Below are 16,888 nucleotides of genomic sequence, written 5' to 3' on the forward strand. Positions count from 1 at the left end.
GTTGTCGCTGCTGCCAGCAGTGGAGCAAACATTTGCTTCACGAGAGCACTTGGAGGCACTGGTCAAATTGCTATTAGGAAACACTAGCAGCACTCTGGCCCGACGGTCAGCACATATGGAATTAAATAAGCACAGACTATCCTTTTTTTTGCATGTGTTGAAGACTACAGACTGTAGACTATTCAAGGAGAAACCTGACAACACTGATATCTTTTATTGTAACCCTATGAGGGATAAATAACCAAAGTGGGGAGAGTAAAACCTCTATTCGGAGGAGTCATTCTTATCCATTTCTGTCATTGCCATGCTAACAATTGAGTGAAATACCAATGCAATTAAACTATTCCTCATGTAAGTCACATTGTATTGTGTTATGTTAGATTTGAGCTAAAGTAATCAAACTGTAATAAGTAATCAAGTAAGTAATCAAACTGATGCAAGTTATACGAGGATAGGATATTTTCAAAGAAAAGGTTAAATTAATGCTTTTCTGAAATTATTATTGGTATTTGTTTATGTTGGTGGTTGTTTGCTTGCGACGGTCACCGATCGAAGCTCATAGTTTAGTAGCTCACTGCTTATGTTATGTTAGTACTGTCAAGTATGGTGGCTCGTCAGCCAATATAAAAGTTCAGTTGACTGGCATGAAATTAAAAATCACAAATTGGATCAGAGAATTATCTATGCCTCTCATCCTATGAATGACACACAAGTGTTTGTTTAATTAGCTGGAGTTGCCTGGCAACTAAGTCCCCTGACCGCTGGGCCCTGCCTTGTGTACCCTGACTGAGTGTGTAGAAATCAACTGTTCACTCAGCCATACATACAGTGTGCTATGTTCTGTCTATATATACATACAGTGTACTATGTTCTGTCTATATATACATACAGTGTGCTATGTTCTGTCTATATATACAGTGTACTATGTTCTGTCTATATATACATACAGTGTGCTATGTTCTGTCTATATATACATACAGTGTACTATGTTCTGTCTATACATACATACAGTGTGCTATGTTCTGTCTATATATACAGTGTACTCAGGGGCGGAGCGACCCTATCAGCCCAGAGGGGGCGAAGCTCTTAGGGGGGCCCCATCAAATCTTTTTTTTTTTTTTTTGGAAGGCCAGGCCAGGCCGCAGGGCCGGTTCCAGAACAAGATGACTAGGGGTGCATCCTAGATAGGAAGGGGTGCAGATGCCCGGCCAAAGGCCGGCCGCCCGAAAAATTTGACATGTTATTTTACTAAAAATAATGCATTTGACCATCATTTCAAGTAGAATGATACCACCCAAGCAAGAATATTTCAAGTGTTTCAAGTACTTTACTGAAATATTTGGACTATATAATGATAATACAATTATCTCAACCTTAAAAGGTTACATATAGGTGCCAAAAAGCCATAAAATCACATCAAAGAACAAAGAAAAACAACAACTATAATTCAAGTTTAAACAGTAAGTGTGCAGCTGTAGCATTTATAAAAAAAAAAAAAAAAAAAAAAAAATTACTTTTCAACTGAGCATGCAGACAATTAAAATAAGGGTGCAATGCATGCTTTTGCACCCCCGTAGAACCGGGCCTGCCAGGCCGCGAAGAAAAATGTGCCTTTTTTGCATGTTTGAATCGGTTTTAGCCATATTTAGTGGAATATCTAATTTTAAACACACCAATGTTATTGTCTATTGATTGAATTCCTCTCAGACTCACACCACTGACTTTATTAAATAAAGTCATTTTAAGTCACAACTGTAAAATAGCTGATAGCCCCTATATCCGAAAACACAATTTGTCACTCATTGAGCCAAGTAATATTATGTCCAAGAAAGACTACAGTGAAGCCACTTTACAGACAAGCTTGTTCTGAAGAAGAAAAAGAAAAACACAGGTTGCCAGCCAGGCCCAGTGGCCTGGCCTGCAAAAAAAAAAAAAAAAAAAAAAAAAATTTTTGATGGGCCCCCCTGACGAGTGGGCCCGTGGCGGCCGCACCCTCTGCCCCGGCGTACGCTCCGCTACTGAGTGTACTATGTTCTGTCTATATATACATACAGTGTGCTATGTTCTGTCTATACATACATACAGTGTACTATGTTCTGTCTATACATACATACAGTGTACTATGTTCTGTCTATACATACATACAGTGTGCTATGTTCTGTCTATACATACATACAGTGTACTATGTTCTGTCTATACATACATACAGTGTACTATGTTCTGTCTATACATACATACAGTGTGCTATGTTCTGTCTATACATACATACAGTGTACTATGTTCTGTCTATATATACATACAGTGTACTATGTTCTGTCTATACATACATACAGTGTACTATGTTCTGTCTATACATACATACAGTGTACTATGTTCTGTCTATACATACATACAGTGTGCTATGTTCTGTCTATATATACAGTGTACTATGTTCTGTCTATACATACATACAGTGTACTATGTTATGTCTATACATACATACAGTGTGCTATGTTCTGTCTATATATACATACAGTGTACTATGTTCTGTCTATACATACATACAGTGTACTATGTTCTGTCTATACAGTGTACTATGTTCTGTCTATCGATACATACATACATACAGTGTACTATGTTCTGTCTATACAGTGTACTATGTTCTGTCTATACATACATACAGTGTACTATGTCCTGTCTATACATACATACAGTGTACTATGTCCTGTCTATACATACATACAGTGTACTATGTTCTGTCTATACATACATACAGTGTACTATGTTCTGTCTATACATACATACAGTGTACTATGTTCTGTCTATACATACATACAGTGTACTATGTTCTGTCTATACATACATACAGTGTACTATGTTCTGTCTATACATACATACAGTGTACTATGTTCTGTCTATACATACATACAGTGTACTATGTTCTGTCTATACATACATACAGTGTACTATGTTCTGTCTATACATATACAGTATACCGTGTACTATGTTCTGTCTATACATACATACAGTGTACTATGTTCTGTCTATACATACATACAGTGTACTATGTTCTGTCTATACATACATACCGTGTACTATGTTCTGTCTATACATACATACAGTGTACTATGTTCTGTCTATACAGTGTACTATGTTCTGTCTATCTATACATACATACAGTGTACTATGTCCTGTCTATACATACATACAGTGTACTATGTTCTGTCTATACATACATACAGTGTACTATGTTCTGTTTATATATACATACAGTGTGCTATGTTCTGTCTATACATACATACAGTGTACTATGTTCTGTCTATACATACATACAGTGTACTATGTTCTGTCTATACATACATACAGTGTACTATGTTCTGTCTATACATACATACAGTGTACTATGTTCTGTCTATACATACATACAGTGTACTATGTTCTGTCTATACATACATACAGTGTACTATGTTCTGTCTATACATACATACAGTGTACTATGTTCTGTCTATACATACATACAGTGTACTATGTTCTGTCTATACATACATACAGTGCACTATGTTCTGTCTATACATACATACAGTGTACTATGTTCTGTCTATACATACATACAGTGCACTATGTTCTGTCTATACATACATACAGTGTACTATGTTCTGTCTATACATACATACAGTGTGCTATGTTCTGTCTATACATACATACAGTGTACTATGTTCTGTCTATACATACATACAGTGTACTATGTTCTGTCTATACATACATACAGTGTACTATGTTCTGTCTATACATACATACAGTGTACTATGTTCTGTCTATATATATACATACAGTGTACTATGTTCTGTCTATACATACATACAGTGTACTATGTTCTGTCTATACATACATACAGTGTACTATGTTCTGTCTATATATATACATACAGTGTACTATGTTCTGTCTATACATACATACAGTGTACTATGTTCTGTCTATACATACATACAGTGTACTATGTTCTGTCTATACATACATACAGTGTACTATGTTCTGTCTATACATACATACAGTGTACTATGTTCTGTCTATACATACATACAGTGCACTATGTTCTGTCTATACATACATACAGTGTACTATGTTCTGTCTATACATACATACAGTGTGCTATGTTCTGTCTATACATACATACAGTGTACTATGTTCTGTCTATACATACATACAGTGTACTATGTTCTGTCTATACATACATACAGTGTACTATGTTCTGTCTATACATACATACAGTGTACTATGTTCTGTCTATATATATACATACAGTGTACTATGTTCTGTCTATACATACATACAGTGTACTATGTTCTGTCTATACATACATACAGTGTACTATGTTCTGTCTATACATACATACAGTGTACTATGTTCTGTCTATACATACATACAGTGTACTATGTTCTGTCTATACATACATACAGTGCACTATGTTCTGTCTATACATACATACAGTGTACTATGTTCTGTCTATACATACATACAGTGTGCTATGTTCTGTCTATACATACATACAGTGTACTATGTTCTGTCTATACATACATACAGTGTACTATGTTCTGTCTATACATACATACAGTGTACTATGTTCTGTCTATACATACATACAGTGTACTATGTTCTGTCTATATATATACATACAGTGTACTATGTTCTGTCTATACATACATACAGTGTACTATGTTCTGTCTATACCATTTGCATGATAGCCTACTCCTCCTATACGACTCTTTACCAGAACTCCACCTCCCAGAAGGAAGGGCAGAGGACGGGCCTCCATGTTGGTTTACACGCACAAGGGATTTCACCCTGATTGCATATACTGTGGCGGTCCAATATGGGGCCCCGCGGGTCTCTTCTGGCCCGCGCTCGCTTTGTTTTGGCCCTGCACGCATGGCATTTGACAAACGCATGCTTATTCTCCTTTGATTTTGAAAGTGCTGTAAAAACCAAAACCGTAATGACTTACAAAACGTCCATTTTGTGCAGCTAAAAAGTACATAATCTGAGTTTTACGGCAACGTCACAGTGCCTCGCTATTAAATTACGTAGGGCCTATGTCATCTTATATGAGGAATTACTCTGGTTGACACTGAGTGAGTGATGAAGCCACACCATTGGTCAGCCATTCACTTTTTGTTTGGGCCCGCGGTCCTCCATCCAGATACATTTTTGGCCCTTCATAGGAAAGAATTGGGGCACCTCTGGTTCAGACAGAATGGAAGAGACTCAGCTGAATTAATAATCTCTCTCTCTCTCTCTCTCTCTCTCTCTCCTCTCTCTCTCTCTCTCTCTCTCTCTCTCTCTCTCTCTCTCTCTCTCTCTCATGCACGCACATGTATGCATTGCACACACACACAATGTAAAAACTTGATGTTTTTGGTTGCATTTTTGCACAAGGATAACATTATTTAACATTTATTCTCTATTGCCATGATTCCTTCCAGCCCTTGCCGATGCTTTTTCAACTGCATTGGACCATTTTTCATACACACAATTAGCTCAGCCAGAGTGATTGGCTGCTGGCCTTGTGTAAATCAATCTATGCCATGTTTTGATATGCGTAGTGTGCCGGTGTTCCGCCAGATGGGCTGCCTGCGAGTTCCACTGAGCTCAAGGACAGTTTGGGGAGTGACTCAGTCAGCAGAGTGGCAGAGCCAGCCAAACACACACACACACACACACACACACACACACACGCACGCACACACACACACACACACACGCACACACACACACACACACACGCACGCACACCCACACACACACACAGTGAATTCACCAGTAACGGGAATAGTGGGGCCTGTTGGGAGCAGGGCGTGTTGGATAGAGTTTCCTCCGCTGCTTAAACACACAGAAATATCCAGATGAATGATTGAAACTGTACAGTATAGACAGTTTGGAGATTATGCAATTTAACTCGATAGAGTCAAAGTACTAACCTCCGTATCACATAATACAAGCTTTTTTTTGTTTTTTGCATGATCTACAAATGTATGAATCCTGTGATTAAATTCATAGTGAACTTTGTGTTGGAGTGGGGCTCCTGCCAATGGAATCGTATGGGGGAGGGGATGGGAAGGGAGGAGATGTATGTGTGTGTGTGTGTGTGTGTGTGTGTGTGTGTGTGTGTGTGTGTGTGTGTGTGTGTGTGTGTGTGTGTGTGTGTGTGTGTGTGTGTGTGTGTGTGTGGGTGGGTGGGTGGGTGGGTGTTGTGGGTGGGGGGTAGGTGAACACAGGCTGCTGGTGCATGCTCCACATTCCTCAGGTGTTGTCAGCATAGCATGCTGGGTAATTACCTCTCTGCGAAAACACGCACAAAAGACACACTTTTCCCAGCAGCAACCCTGCGACACCAGAGAGAAGCTGCTGTGGGAGATGTCAGACAGATGGGCGTAACACGCAGCCATTGACACATAGCCACAAAATCACAATATGACTTGGACTAATAGTTGCATAATCATGAGAAGAAGAAGAAAAAAAAGGGTTGGTGCACGATAGGGCTGCCACTAACAATTATTTTCATAATCGATTAATCTTTCGATTATTGTCTCGATTCATCGATTAGTTGTTTGGTCTATAAAATGTCCGAAAATGGTAGCAAATGACGATCAGTGTTTCCCAAAGTCCAAGATGACGCCCTCAAATTGTGTTTTGTCCACAACTCAAAGATGATATCAGTTTACTGTCATACAGGAGTAAAGAAACCGGAAAATATTCACATTTAAGAAGCTGGAATCAGAGAATTTAGACCTTTTATCTTAAAATCTAAAAACACAGTGTATTTAGTTTGGGGGGGAAATACACTCTCTGCAATGGCACGGTGTGTGTGTGTGTGTGTGTGCTGCATACTGTACATGCAGTAGAGAGCCACAGATGCAGCATGGCTGTGTGAGAGTCATGGACTTGATTTATGTAGCTATCCATCTTGTCTCAAGGATGTGGGCAGCTCGGGTAATGATGCTAGCCGAGCTGACTGCAGCATGTTAGCTCGAGTGGTGTGAGAGCAGGGATGTATAGGATGTACAGTTGCACATAATATGGTGGTCAGCCTTATACCACCAACACACCCACAAACACACAATTCTTTCTAACTTTGCATTATACCGTAAAAGCAGCACATTCTTTTCCTTGTTTCGATGATTTCAAATCAGCTGCTCATCATTGACACCAGCGTGAAGGCAGAGCAACACTGTCTTTTGTCACAGGAGAAGCAGGTTCTCCCTGTCTGGGCAAGTGGAGCAGTGTTGGGCAAGCTACATTCAAAATGTAATATACTACATATGACTAGTTACTTTCATTTGAAAGTAATGCTTTACAATATTACTGTCTGTGTAGAGTAACGTGTTACTTATTACACTACTTTTGCATTACTTTCACCAAAATAACAGCAGCAGCAGAATGACATCGCCGCCGCCCCGGAACCATCCCGAAAAATAATTTCCACCGTCTTGAAGTCAGTGTAAACAATCCAAAATTCTAAATGTTATCCTTTTCCTTTGTTATTGTCATCTATAGTGGTTATTTTCATAAAAACACACAATTTGATTAGGAAATGATTGTATCTTTATTTGAATATGTGCTTTGATTTCAAAGAAAAAAAGTAAATCCATTTGTAACTTGAGTTACTTGACAAAGTAACTGCTGTGATATTACTGAAATCCTATTGGTAATAAGTTATATTACTGAGTTACTGCCAAAAGTAATATATTATGTAATATGTTACTTTTGTAATGAGTTACCGGCCCCAACACTGAAGTGGACCCCCCCCCCCTCCTCTCTCTCGCTCCCTCCCTCCCTCCCTCCCTCCCTCCTCTGCCCTGCTCTGTCTCCTTGGCTGGCCTGGCTTGCTAAAGCTGGGGGATTGTGTACAGATGTGCCTGGAGAGAGGCCAGCCTCTCTGCCCTGGGAGAACATGTGGTCTGGGAGTGTTTACGCTGGCACTCTTTCAAACTGTCTCCCACACAGCATGCTGGCGTCTGTCTCTCTCTCTCCTATAGAAGATGACAATACTCCAACCTCCTCCCACAAAAGGGGCATTCTCAGGTTGAGGTGAGACCAATTACACATGTTGATTGACTCTGTTGACAGACAGCCAAGACACCCATGTGAAGTAAATTCGCTGACTTGATAAAAAAAATCTGTTTTTTCCAGTGCACAAGGGCCATTAATGAATTGCATCAAGAGATAGTTTGGTTGCAATTAAATGTTCATAATACTGCCCCCCCCCCCCCCCCCCCCCCCCCCCACACACACACACACACACACACACACGCACGCACGCACACACACACACACACACACACACACACACACACACACACACACACACACACACACACACGCACACACCCTCGCTTTGTGTGTTTGTGTTTATATGCAGCTTCAGGTCGAGGCGTGAGGATGTGCTTGGATTCAGGAGATAGCCAGACACTTCAGGCATGTTTTTCACAGATTCTCCACATAGCTCGCATTCTCTTCTGACTGTGACTCTGGGCCTGGATCAACATCTGGAGGCTGACAAACCCTGCAAGGCACCCTTTATTCAGAACACCATGCAGTGCCAATGAATGAGGTTACACTCACTATTTGTAGCAGGGGGGAAAAATACACATCTGTTGTTTTTTTAGTAGCCATGATTAAATGACATTGAGTGGGGAAAGAAGAATTGGGCGGTACAACTGTGTAGTAAAAAGAGTCATCTACGAGCCACTTGGGATGTCAATGAAAAATGCCTACATGTGCCAGCAGCAAAGATTCTCTCTGACATTTTCTTTTCTTTGATCACCATGTTGTTCCATGTGTCATGTAAGATTTATTAAAATGCTGCATCAAACATTTGGTTTTCTTTCTCATGCTAGTGAAGTGTTGGTTATGATCTGAATAGTGGCTTAGAGAGTTAAGCCAAGGTATTCAGCGCCCCCTGCAGGGTTAGAGGGGGCTACAAGAATACTCAACATTTCACATACTGTATGTTCACAATTATTAAAAGCAATCCTGCTGAGGTTATATAGCCTACTGCATGTTCACAACTATTAAAAATAATTTTGTTAAGGTTACGGCTGCCTTTGGAGGCCAATTTTCCACAAGGTAGCTTACCACAAATCTAGACTTTTTCATCAAAGATGAATACATTTGTTAATCATTTCCACTGCCCAGCAAACCACATTCCTGTGTTAGTGCCAGTCTGCCCTCTTCAACTTCTGAGATTCTTCACTAGGCTAAACTATTCGTCTTTGATGCCACTTATTTTGATATCCAGATGTGGGGATCCCTATGGATAATGTTTATTTTATTATCCTTGAAGTAGCAAAGCTGAAAATGGATAAGGTGAACCTTCACATACATAAAATCCTTCTCCATATATTTAGAAACATTTTGAACTTTATTACTACAAACCAGGATTATTGGAGTTATTAGAGTGGGGATATACGGTAGACGAGCTTTTTATCTGAACTCCAGACAGCGTAAATCTCTTTTGCCCCTAGCCTTGGCAACCAAGCCAAATCATTTCCTATTTTTATGGCAAAGTATTATCTTTGACTGAAGCTGGGAAGACGGCCTCACTGAGCCAAACTCATACATCCATATATCCATTTCACAACAATCATATCCATTTCTCATCTTCATATAGCCTACCACTAGAGGGCATGATGTAGTGAGGAATGCAGGAGTTGCAGAGCTTCCACACACACACACACACACACACACACACACACACACACACACACACACACACACACACACACACACACACACACACACACACCTCTCATTGAACTGTCTCACTCTGTACCTTTTCAATGTGAGTTTGAAGCTGTCAACATCGTGCAGAGATAGATGTGTGAACGGGCGAGGGTGAAACGGTTGGATTAGCAAAGGTGTCTTATATTTAGGTTACAATAGTCACATGCAACAAAGGCCAGAAGGTACTAGAACATGCTTTCCAATGAGGCTGGCTCAACCATTTGAAATAAAGTGAGATAGTCCAAAATAATTTATAGCAAAAAAAACCCAATTCAGAGTGGCTGTTTTTTTTATCATGCTAGTTTCTCTGTTATCTCTCTACCTTCAGATAGGCTATAGTCAAGGAATTCTGGACAAAATCATATCTACAAATGTTCCCAGGTTTGGGTCTGAGAGACAAAATCTCATCGAAATGGGGGTCCGTGGCCCTATGTGGACTCAATTAGGGGTCCTTGATATGAAAAAGGTTGGGAATGACTGACTTCGACCTACATAACCTAGCCAGAAAAAAAACATTCTAATAAATATTGAGCCAACATGGCGGCTCCAGACCGCCAGTTGCTCAAAAGGAGGCGTGGTGACGCATGCGCACGCACACAGCCCTTCTCCCGTTTTCCACGGTTTTGAGGAGACGAGCTGGTGACGTCACGGCGAGTCCACACAGCGCTCGGGCTTCAGAGAATCACCATCCACCATACCATCCACTCATGTAACCACAAGCAAAGGAGGCATTGGCGCTCCGAGGGAAAACGCGTTACTTTTTATTTTATTTTTTTAGTTTGGCATGGAATAATTTGAACCGAGACGTTAGTTCCGAGCAGTGGACCGATTCTGGTGGCATGCTGTGTAAACCTCAGCATAGAGAAGGGGGCTACACTGTTCATCATGTTTGAATGCCGATAATCAATTAGAAATATAGGCTACATGACTGTGCAGCTGCACTGCTGCCTATAGCCTCGCCAGGCTGTAGCCAGTCTCTTTTTGTTGGAGGAGCCCCTATCCAAGGCGTTCAGTGTGCGGGTCTGAGGGTGCCATTGAACGGACAATCGCACCCGGAGGGGTTCGGATGAGGTGGTTGATCGTCTTGTTTGGTTGTAGAAATTTGGCCAACTTTTCCTGTATTCCTTTCTAACAGCAGTGCCATCGGGCATTGCTCAGTCAGGAGATGGCGATGAGGTGGTTCTACCTGGGATTTATACTCTGCTTGGAGATCATATCTCCTGCCGGAGCGATCGAAGGTAAGACCCTGTTGTGTTCTCTCCATAGTTCTCTTGTCTTGCATTGTGATAGTGAGGGAGGGAGCATGAGCACTTTCTGCAAAGCATCTGTGTAACGTTGCGTTGCAGGCCTACATTCAGCAGAGTTGGACACCAAATAGGTTGTCTGTCTCCATAACGCACACAGTAACGTTAGCCTATGCTCTGAGGGAGAGATCCCTCGCGAAAAAGCCTTAAATCGTGCGCACAATTATTCATTTGAGTCTAAAATGCGTCTGAGTTTCCACAATGCTCATTTGTGACCAGACCAGACAGAAAAGGCCTGCGAGGATGGCAGGCAGTGAGCTGACCGTATCCACACTTGGAATATCCAGCAGGTAAACGCGGTTAAAAGGCAATCAACATTTGACTTAACGGACCATTTGCATAAAACGACACAATATCTGGTTGACTGCGACACAACAACGGGCGACATCCTCGCTATTAGGCTATCCAAGAAAAACACCATTCCCCAATTCCCCCTGTATATCTTGTGTATATGGCCACAGTTCGATGCTGAGCACACACGCACACAAACGAAATAGCCTAACGTTACTGGTTTTGTTGTTCAAAAAAATCTGAGCAGCAAGCCTAAGTTTGGGATCAAACCTGTGGAAGCCACTGGTCGGATCAGTGCTCGTGTTTGTTTTGAGTTACTTTGGGCATATGAAAACAACAGTTGTGTTGCTTGCTTGTAAAGGTACTAGTCTCATGGCGCGGCTTGTCCCGACGTGCAGCGTCGGTAGCTGAAATCAGAATGTATCAAACGGGCCCCAGTGACAGCCAGGTAGCCAACATTAATTGATAGTCGTGTCTGATAGGGACATTAATTGATAGTCGTGCAATTACCCTCTTAAGTGTCAGATCTAAATGCGGCTTCTCAATCCCTGATAATAATGAAGAGCATCCTTCCTTCCTCTGCTGACCTGTTGAGTGAATAGCTTGCCTTTCCCTCTTTTTTTGTAACTTTTTTTGTATGACACATAATGATGAAAATACTACAACAAATGTAGTAGTTTTTTTTGGGTCACAAGCCTGATTTATCATAGGTTGTACTAGAGAATTCAATTGGGTTTGCTTATAATGGATAAACTAAACCACACCACCATGCATCTTTTGTAGGCCTACACTACATTTTGAATTGTACAATGTACATATATTGTCATAGTTCTAGACTAAAAAAGAAGAAAGAAAAAAATCAAAAATGTCTGGTGTGATGAAGAAGGCATGCCTTATATGAGTGTGGATGTCTTCTGTCCTCCAATTGTTTCCTTGGCTGACAGTTCCTTCCACAGTCATAATCCATGTCAAAGCCAAGGGCAAAAGTAACACATTAATGTCACCATTGAGCCACCGAGGCCAGCTGACATTATCAGTGCGGTTTTTGTTATCTTCCTTGTCTGGGTTGGGAGACTTTGTGGCAGAATCTACGCTTCCCACAATTTGATGTCAGGCATTTTGGAGTGAAGGGAATAGCTGAGGTTACAGGAGTCAGCAAGCTCCTCCCACCTCCTCCATAAGTATGTAGGCTAACATCTGGACACAGGAAGACCATTAATCCAACGTGGATGTGACTGCAGGGGGGAGGGACCATCTGAAGGGGGGGGGGGGGGGGGGGTGAAACGAAATAAACTTCACTCACTCAGAATCAGTTGTGGAGGCTCTGGCTGAGATTGACAGTAACAAACCCCAGGGTCAGCTGATTGAGCTGGATTGGTCTGGATCACTGCATACATTTGGGATTGAGTAAGAATGGGAGAGACCAAAGTCAAGGGAAGTAGATAGTTTAGCCCTTTATTTTGGCCGATCTTCGTTGTTTATGTATTTCAGTACCTAAAGATGTGATCTTTTCGACTGACAAAATCCAGTATGACCTGATACCCAACAAGTAGGCCTATCCAGTTGTTATGACTTTACAATCAGTGCATCCAGGATATGACGTATTCCAATGAGGTATTTATTTATTCAAAATTTGAAACGAGGCTTGCTCCTAACAAATGTTTGGTGGCATGAAATTAAAGAACATTATGGGTTACTATTGAAGTTATAAGTCATGTTAAGACCTCTGCTGACAATTAAATACCCCCCCCCCCCTTTGGGGGGCATTTCAGGCCCCTTAACTGAAAGTTTTTATATGTAAATACTGCAAAATAAGAAGTTTAATATTAGCACATCCATATTGCGTTACCTTAATGAGCACTAAGCTGACATACGGGACCACAACAGGCTTTAAAAGCAGCAGAATGGTTTGGGTGACATGCGGAGATGTGGGTCAATAGGCTAAAGAGGCTGAATTCCTGAGGAGCCTTCACTCTGTTTGCCTGACCTCTTAATGGGGACCTGGCCTTACCTTCTCCTCAGAACTATCACTGGAAAACATCTGCTGGAAAAATTCAGCGTCCTTCATACAAATTCAACAGATAACACATCTTGGATTGCTCCCCGCAGCCTTCCCACTGGGAGGAAAGGCTATTGTGCACTGCTGAAGCTGTCTGCTGGCGACTGCACTCCATCAGGTGACGTGACACAGATATTTCCCCCAAAATGGTTTTCTACAATGAGACATGGGGGGGGGGGAACTAAGATAAACATGAATAAAATATTTTGGAATGAAATATAGCGGAAACGTCCTACTTTTATGCAGTGGGTTACGGACATGTCTCAGTTTTCAGAAGCATTCTTTGGCTTCAGACGAGTGAAATTTTCGTGCAAGCCTTTTGGAGTGCTGCTTATAGCATTTTGCTCTTAACCTATAGCAGGCTTTTTCCTGGCTCAGAGAGGGTCTTTGGGGGGCGACTACGCACGACAGTAAACACGAGCAGGTCTGCGTGAAGACTGAACTTGTGGAGCACTGGGTCTTAAAGCACCCCGAGTTTCAGACTTCAAGTCATTTCAACGTAAAAAAAAAAAAGAAAGAAAGAAAGTGGGACTTTAACTTTGATGATGGCAGTGAAAATGCTTGATTTTGAGTTCATATGCAGTCAGGGTTGTCTTGAACTCAAATATATCATGTCATTGTCAGGATTTTCAAAAAAAGGCCTCTATGCAGGAAACCCCCTGACCTATAGGGAGAAGATGTAAGATGAGCAGGCTGTAGGATTCTTCATCGTAGCTGCTAAAGATCCCCCTTCTCCCCCTCGCTCTTCCTGCTCTGCAGCATCGTATAGATCCAAGTCTGGCTAGAAGCTAAAAACCACAGGAACATAAATGTCTTCTTCAGTGTTGTCCTGCACATATGAAGGCGTAACACCACAGATGAGAGAGTGTTTGTTGATTGTGATGTGAATAGCAGGGGTGTAGTACTGTAATTGGCGTTTTCTGCTAGCTACATCGCTATTTACCCTCTTTACCTCCTAAGACCTAAGAAGGAGCCGATTGGCTTATTGAACAAACGACTGGGAGTGTGGGCGTGTGTTAATGCAGCCGCTGCCTGGAAGATGCCTCCATCGGCTTTCTGCAGGTGATAAGATCTGTGGTTCCTCCTCTCCCTCCGGTTGAATGATGGCTTTCTAAATCATTTCCTGTGTCAGTTATAGGATGTTGGCTCGTTCGACTTGACTTCGTTTGAGCGTGGCTACACATGAAAACGTAAACCCCCCCCAAAACACATCTTCATCTTGGGACGCGGGGAATAGAGAGCCAAAGTGAAACGTCACTTCCTGCTTCAGCACTGTACCAGAGATTTTCATCTGCCATTTATTTTCCCATCGACATTTCGAAAAATGCGTATAAAAAGAGTTTTACTGGTTCAAACCAAACGGTTCAGATATATTTAGAAACAGGAGAGATCGCATAACATTTCACTGGGACCAAAACGTAAAACAAATGCGGGTTTGAAGAAAATATTTTTTCGGTGTTGTTTTTTTCAGTTTTGGTCCGAGTGAAATGTTCTATGGTCTCTCCCGATTATAGCGTCAGCTGAACGTTTGGTTTTGAACCGGTAAAACTCTTTTTTATAAGCATTTTACGAAATGTCTATGGGAAAATAAAGGGCGGATGAAAATCTCTGGTACAGCGCTGAAGCAGGAAGTAGGCGGTCACTTTGCCTCTCTATAGATGTGTTTTCCATCATGCATTTCATAGGAAGAGCAAACAGAGAGTTGTTCAAACGTCGCAGCGGGTTGCAACGTTTGCCCTGGACACCTGGCACAGCTGTGTGAATACTGGCTTTGTGACTTCTGTTGTACTTCCACATCACTGATGGGGTGAACTCCTCACCTGATGCCTGAGGGCTGACCACCGCCAAGCCTGACCGCTCCTCCTCACCTGATGCCTGAGGGCTGACCACCGCCAAGCCTGACCGCTCCTCCTCACCTGATGCCTGGGGCTGACCACCACCAAGCCTGACCGCTCCTCCTCACCTGATGCCTGAGGGCTGACCACCACCAAGCCTGACCGCTCCTCCTCACCTGATGCCTGGGGCTGACCACCACCAAGCCTGACCGCTCCTCCTCACCTGATGCCTGGGGCTGACCACCACCAAGCCTGACCGCTCCTCCTCACCTGATGCCTGAGGGCTGACCACCACCCAGCATGTCTGCTCTCTAGTGACTTTCAGCTGCTGTTTCCTCCCCCCGTGGGTTCAAGTCTCAGTTCCACCACCGGCTCACTGACGACACACGTCTGAACCTCACATGTTGCCAGGCTTGGCTTTATGCTTGACTGGAGGAGAAGAATCGATTCCCGAGGCCCCCTTGGTGGCTTTCCTTTCACACCTGGCCAGCTGAGAAGATCTGATGTATGGAGATAGGATTCCAATTTCATGGACGGCTGCCGTGAACCTGTCTGCTTCTATCAAATCCACAGTCATTGCCCTCAGTCGTTGGAAGGCGGGTTTACATGTAACACACGCATTTATTCACTCATGTCAGTAAAGCCAAATTTATGGTCGGCCGTCAAAGTCCCTCCCCGTAGTGCCGTAGGGCTACGCCGCGGCCACGCGTGCAGCAGCTCCCCGACAATGTGACTCGACGCAGCCGATGTGAACAGTTACAGCACAAGTATACCATCATGTAGCTGGGGGAGATAACAGCAGAGAGATAACAGCAGAGTGTGAATATAGTGCATGACCATGCACTATATTCACTCCTTGTGCTAACTTCATTGGAATCATAGTGAAATCACACAATTTACTCATTTTGCTGGGGACTCGAGGCTACATTGAAGCATGGCAAACACATGGCCAGTAGGGCTGTGAATCTTCACTGGCCTCACAATTCGATTCGATTACGATTCAGAGGGCTACGATTCGATTCGAGTATGATTATCGATGCATCTCGATGCATCTCGATGCATCTTAAATCGATGCATCACTTTTTTCCGCAATACATGATTTATTTTTTCTCACTTTCTTTTTTCTCACTGTGTGGCTACTTTTAAAATAAAAGTGCATTTGGAATTGCATTGTATTATGATCCATAATTAAAATAAACAACTGCATGTACTTCCATTATATTTTATTTGATTATTAAAAAAATATATATATAATATATTATATATAACTGCAATTGGGCTTCTTGTTTTTTTTACTTACTTCTAAGTATGTTTTTATCTTTATACCTCTTTTAATCTTTTAATACGTTTTTACAGTGAAGTTGATATGAGCGCTGAATATAAGATTTTCATTGCAGGTGACAGATGTTTGCATTGTTGCCGGTATATGACAATAAACTTTAACTGAACTGAATTAGACGTCCGCATAGGGCTGCATGATACGCCAAAACAAACAAAAACATAATGTTAACACGTTCACTGCCAATGACGTGTTTTTACGTCAAACAAAATCCAACGGTTGACTGCCAATGACGTGTTTTTACGTCAAAAAAATGATTATTTTTTTTTGACCGTGGGATGTGCATCTAACCCTTTTACAT

General features: G+C 41.9%; 1 protein-coding gene across 1 annotated transcript in view; it reads left to right on the plus strand.

Moving 5' to 3' along the window:
* Positions 1–10,924: 10,924 nt before the first annotated feature.
* The window catches only part of LOC310780707 (low-density lipoprotein receptor-related protein 1-like), a gene marked incomplete at its 5' end in the record, with an annotated part of 157,296 nt that continues 151,332 nt past the window's right edge, over positions 10,925–16,888 (plus strand). Inside the window, one exon of the mRNA XM_083641218.1 lies at positions 10,925–10,997. Coding sequence (XP_083497344.1) covers positions 10,925–10,997 — 73 coding nt within the window. The remainder of the gene's footprint in view (positions 10,998–16,888) is intronic.

The sequence above is a fragment of the Poromitra crassiceps genome (assembly GCF_964638095.1).
Source record: "Poromitra crassiceps genome assembly, chromosome: 8".
Classification (NCBI taxonomy): domain Eukaryota; kingdom Metazoa; phylum Chordata; class Actinopteri; order Beryciformes; family Melamphaidae; genus Poromitra; species Poromitra crassiceps.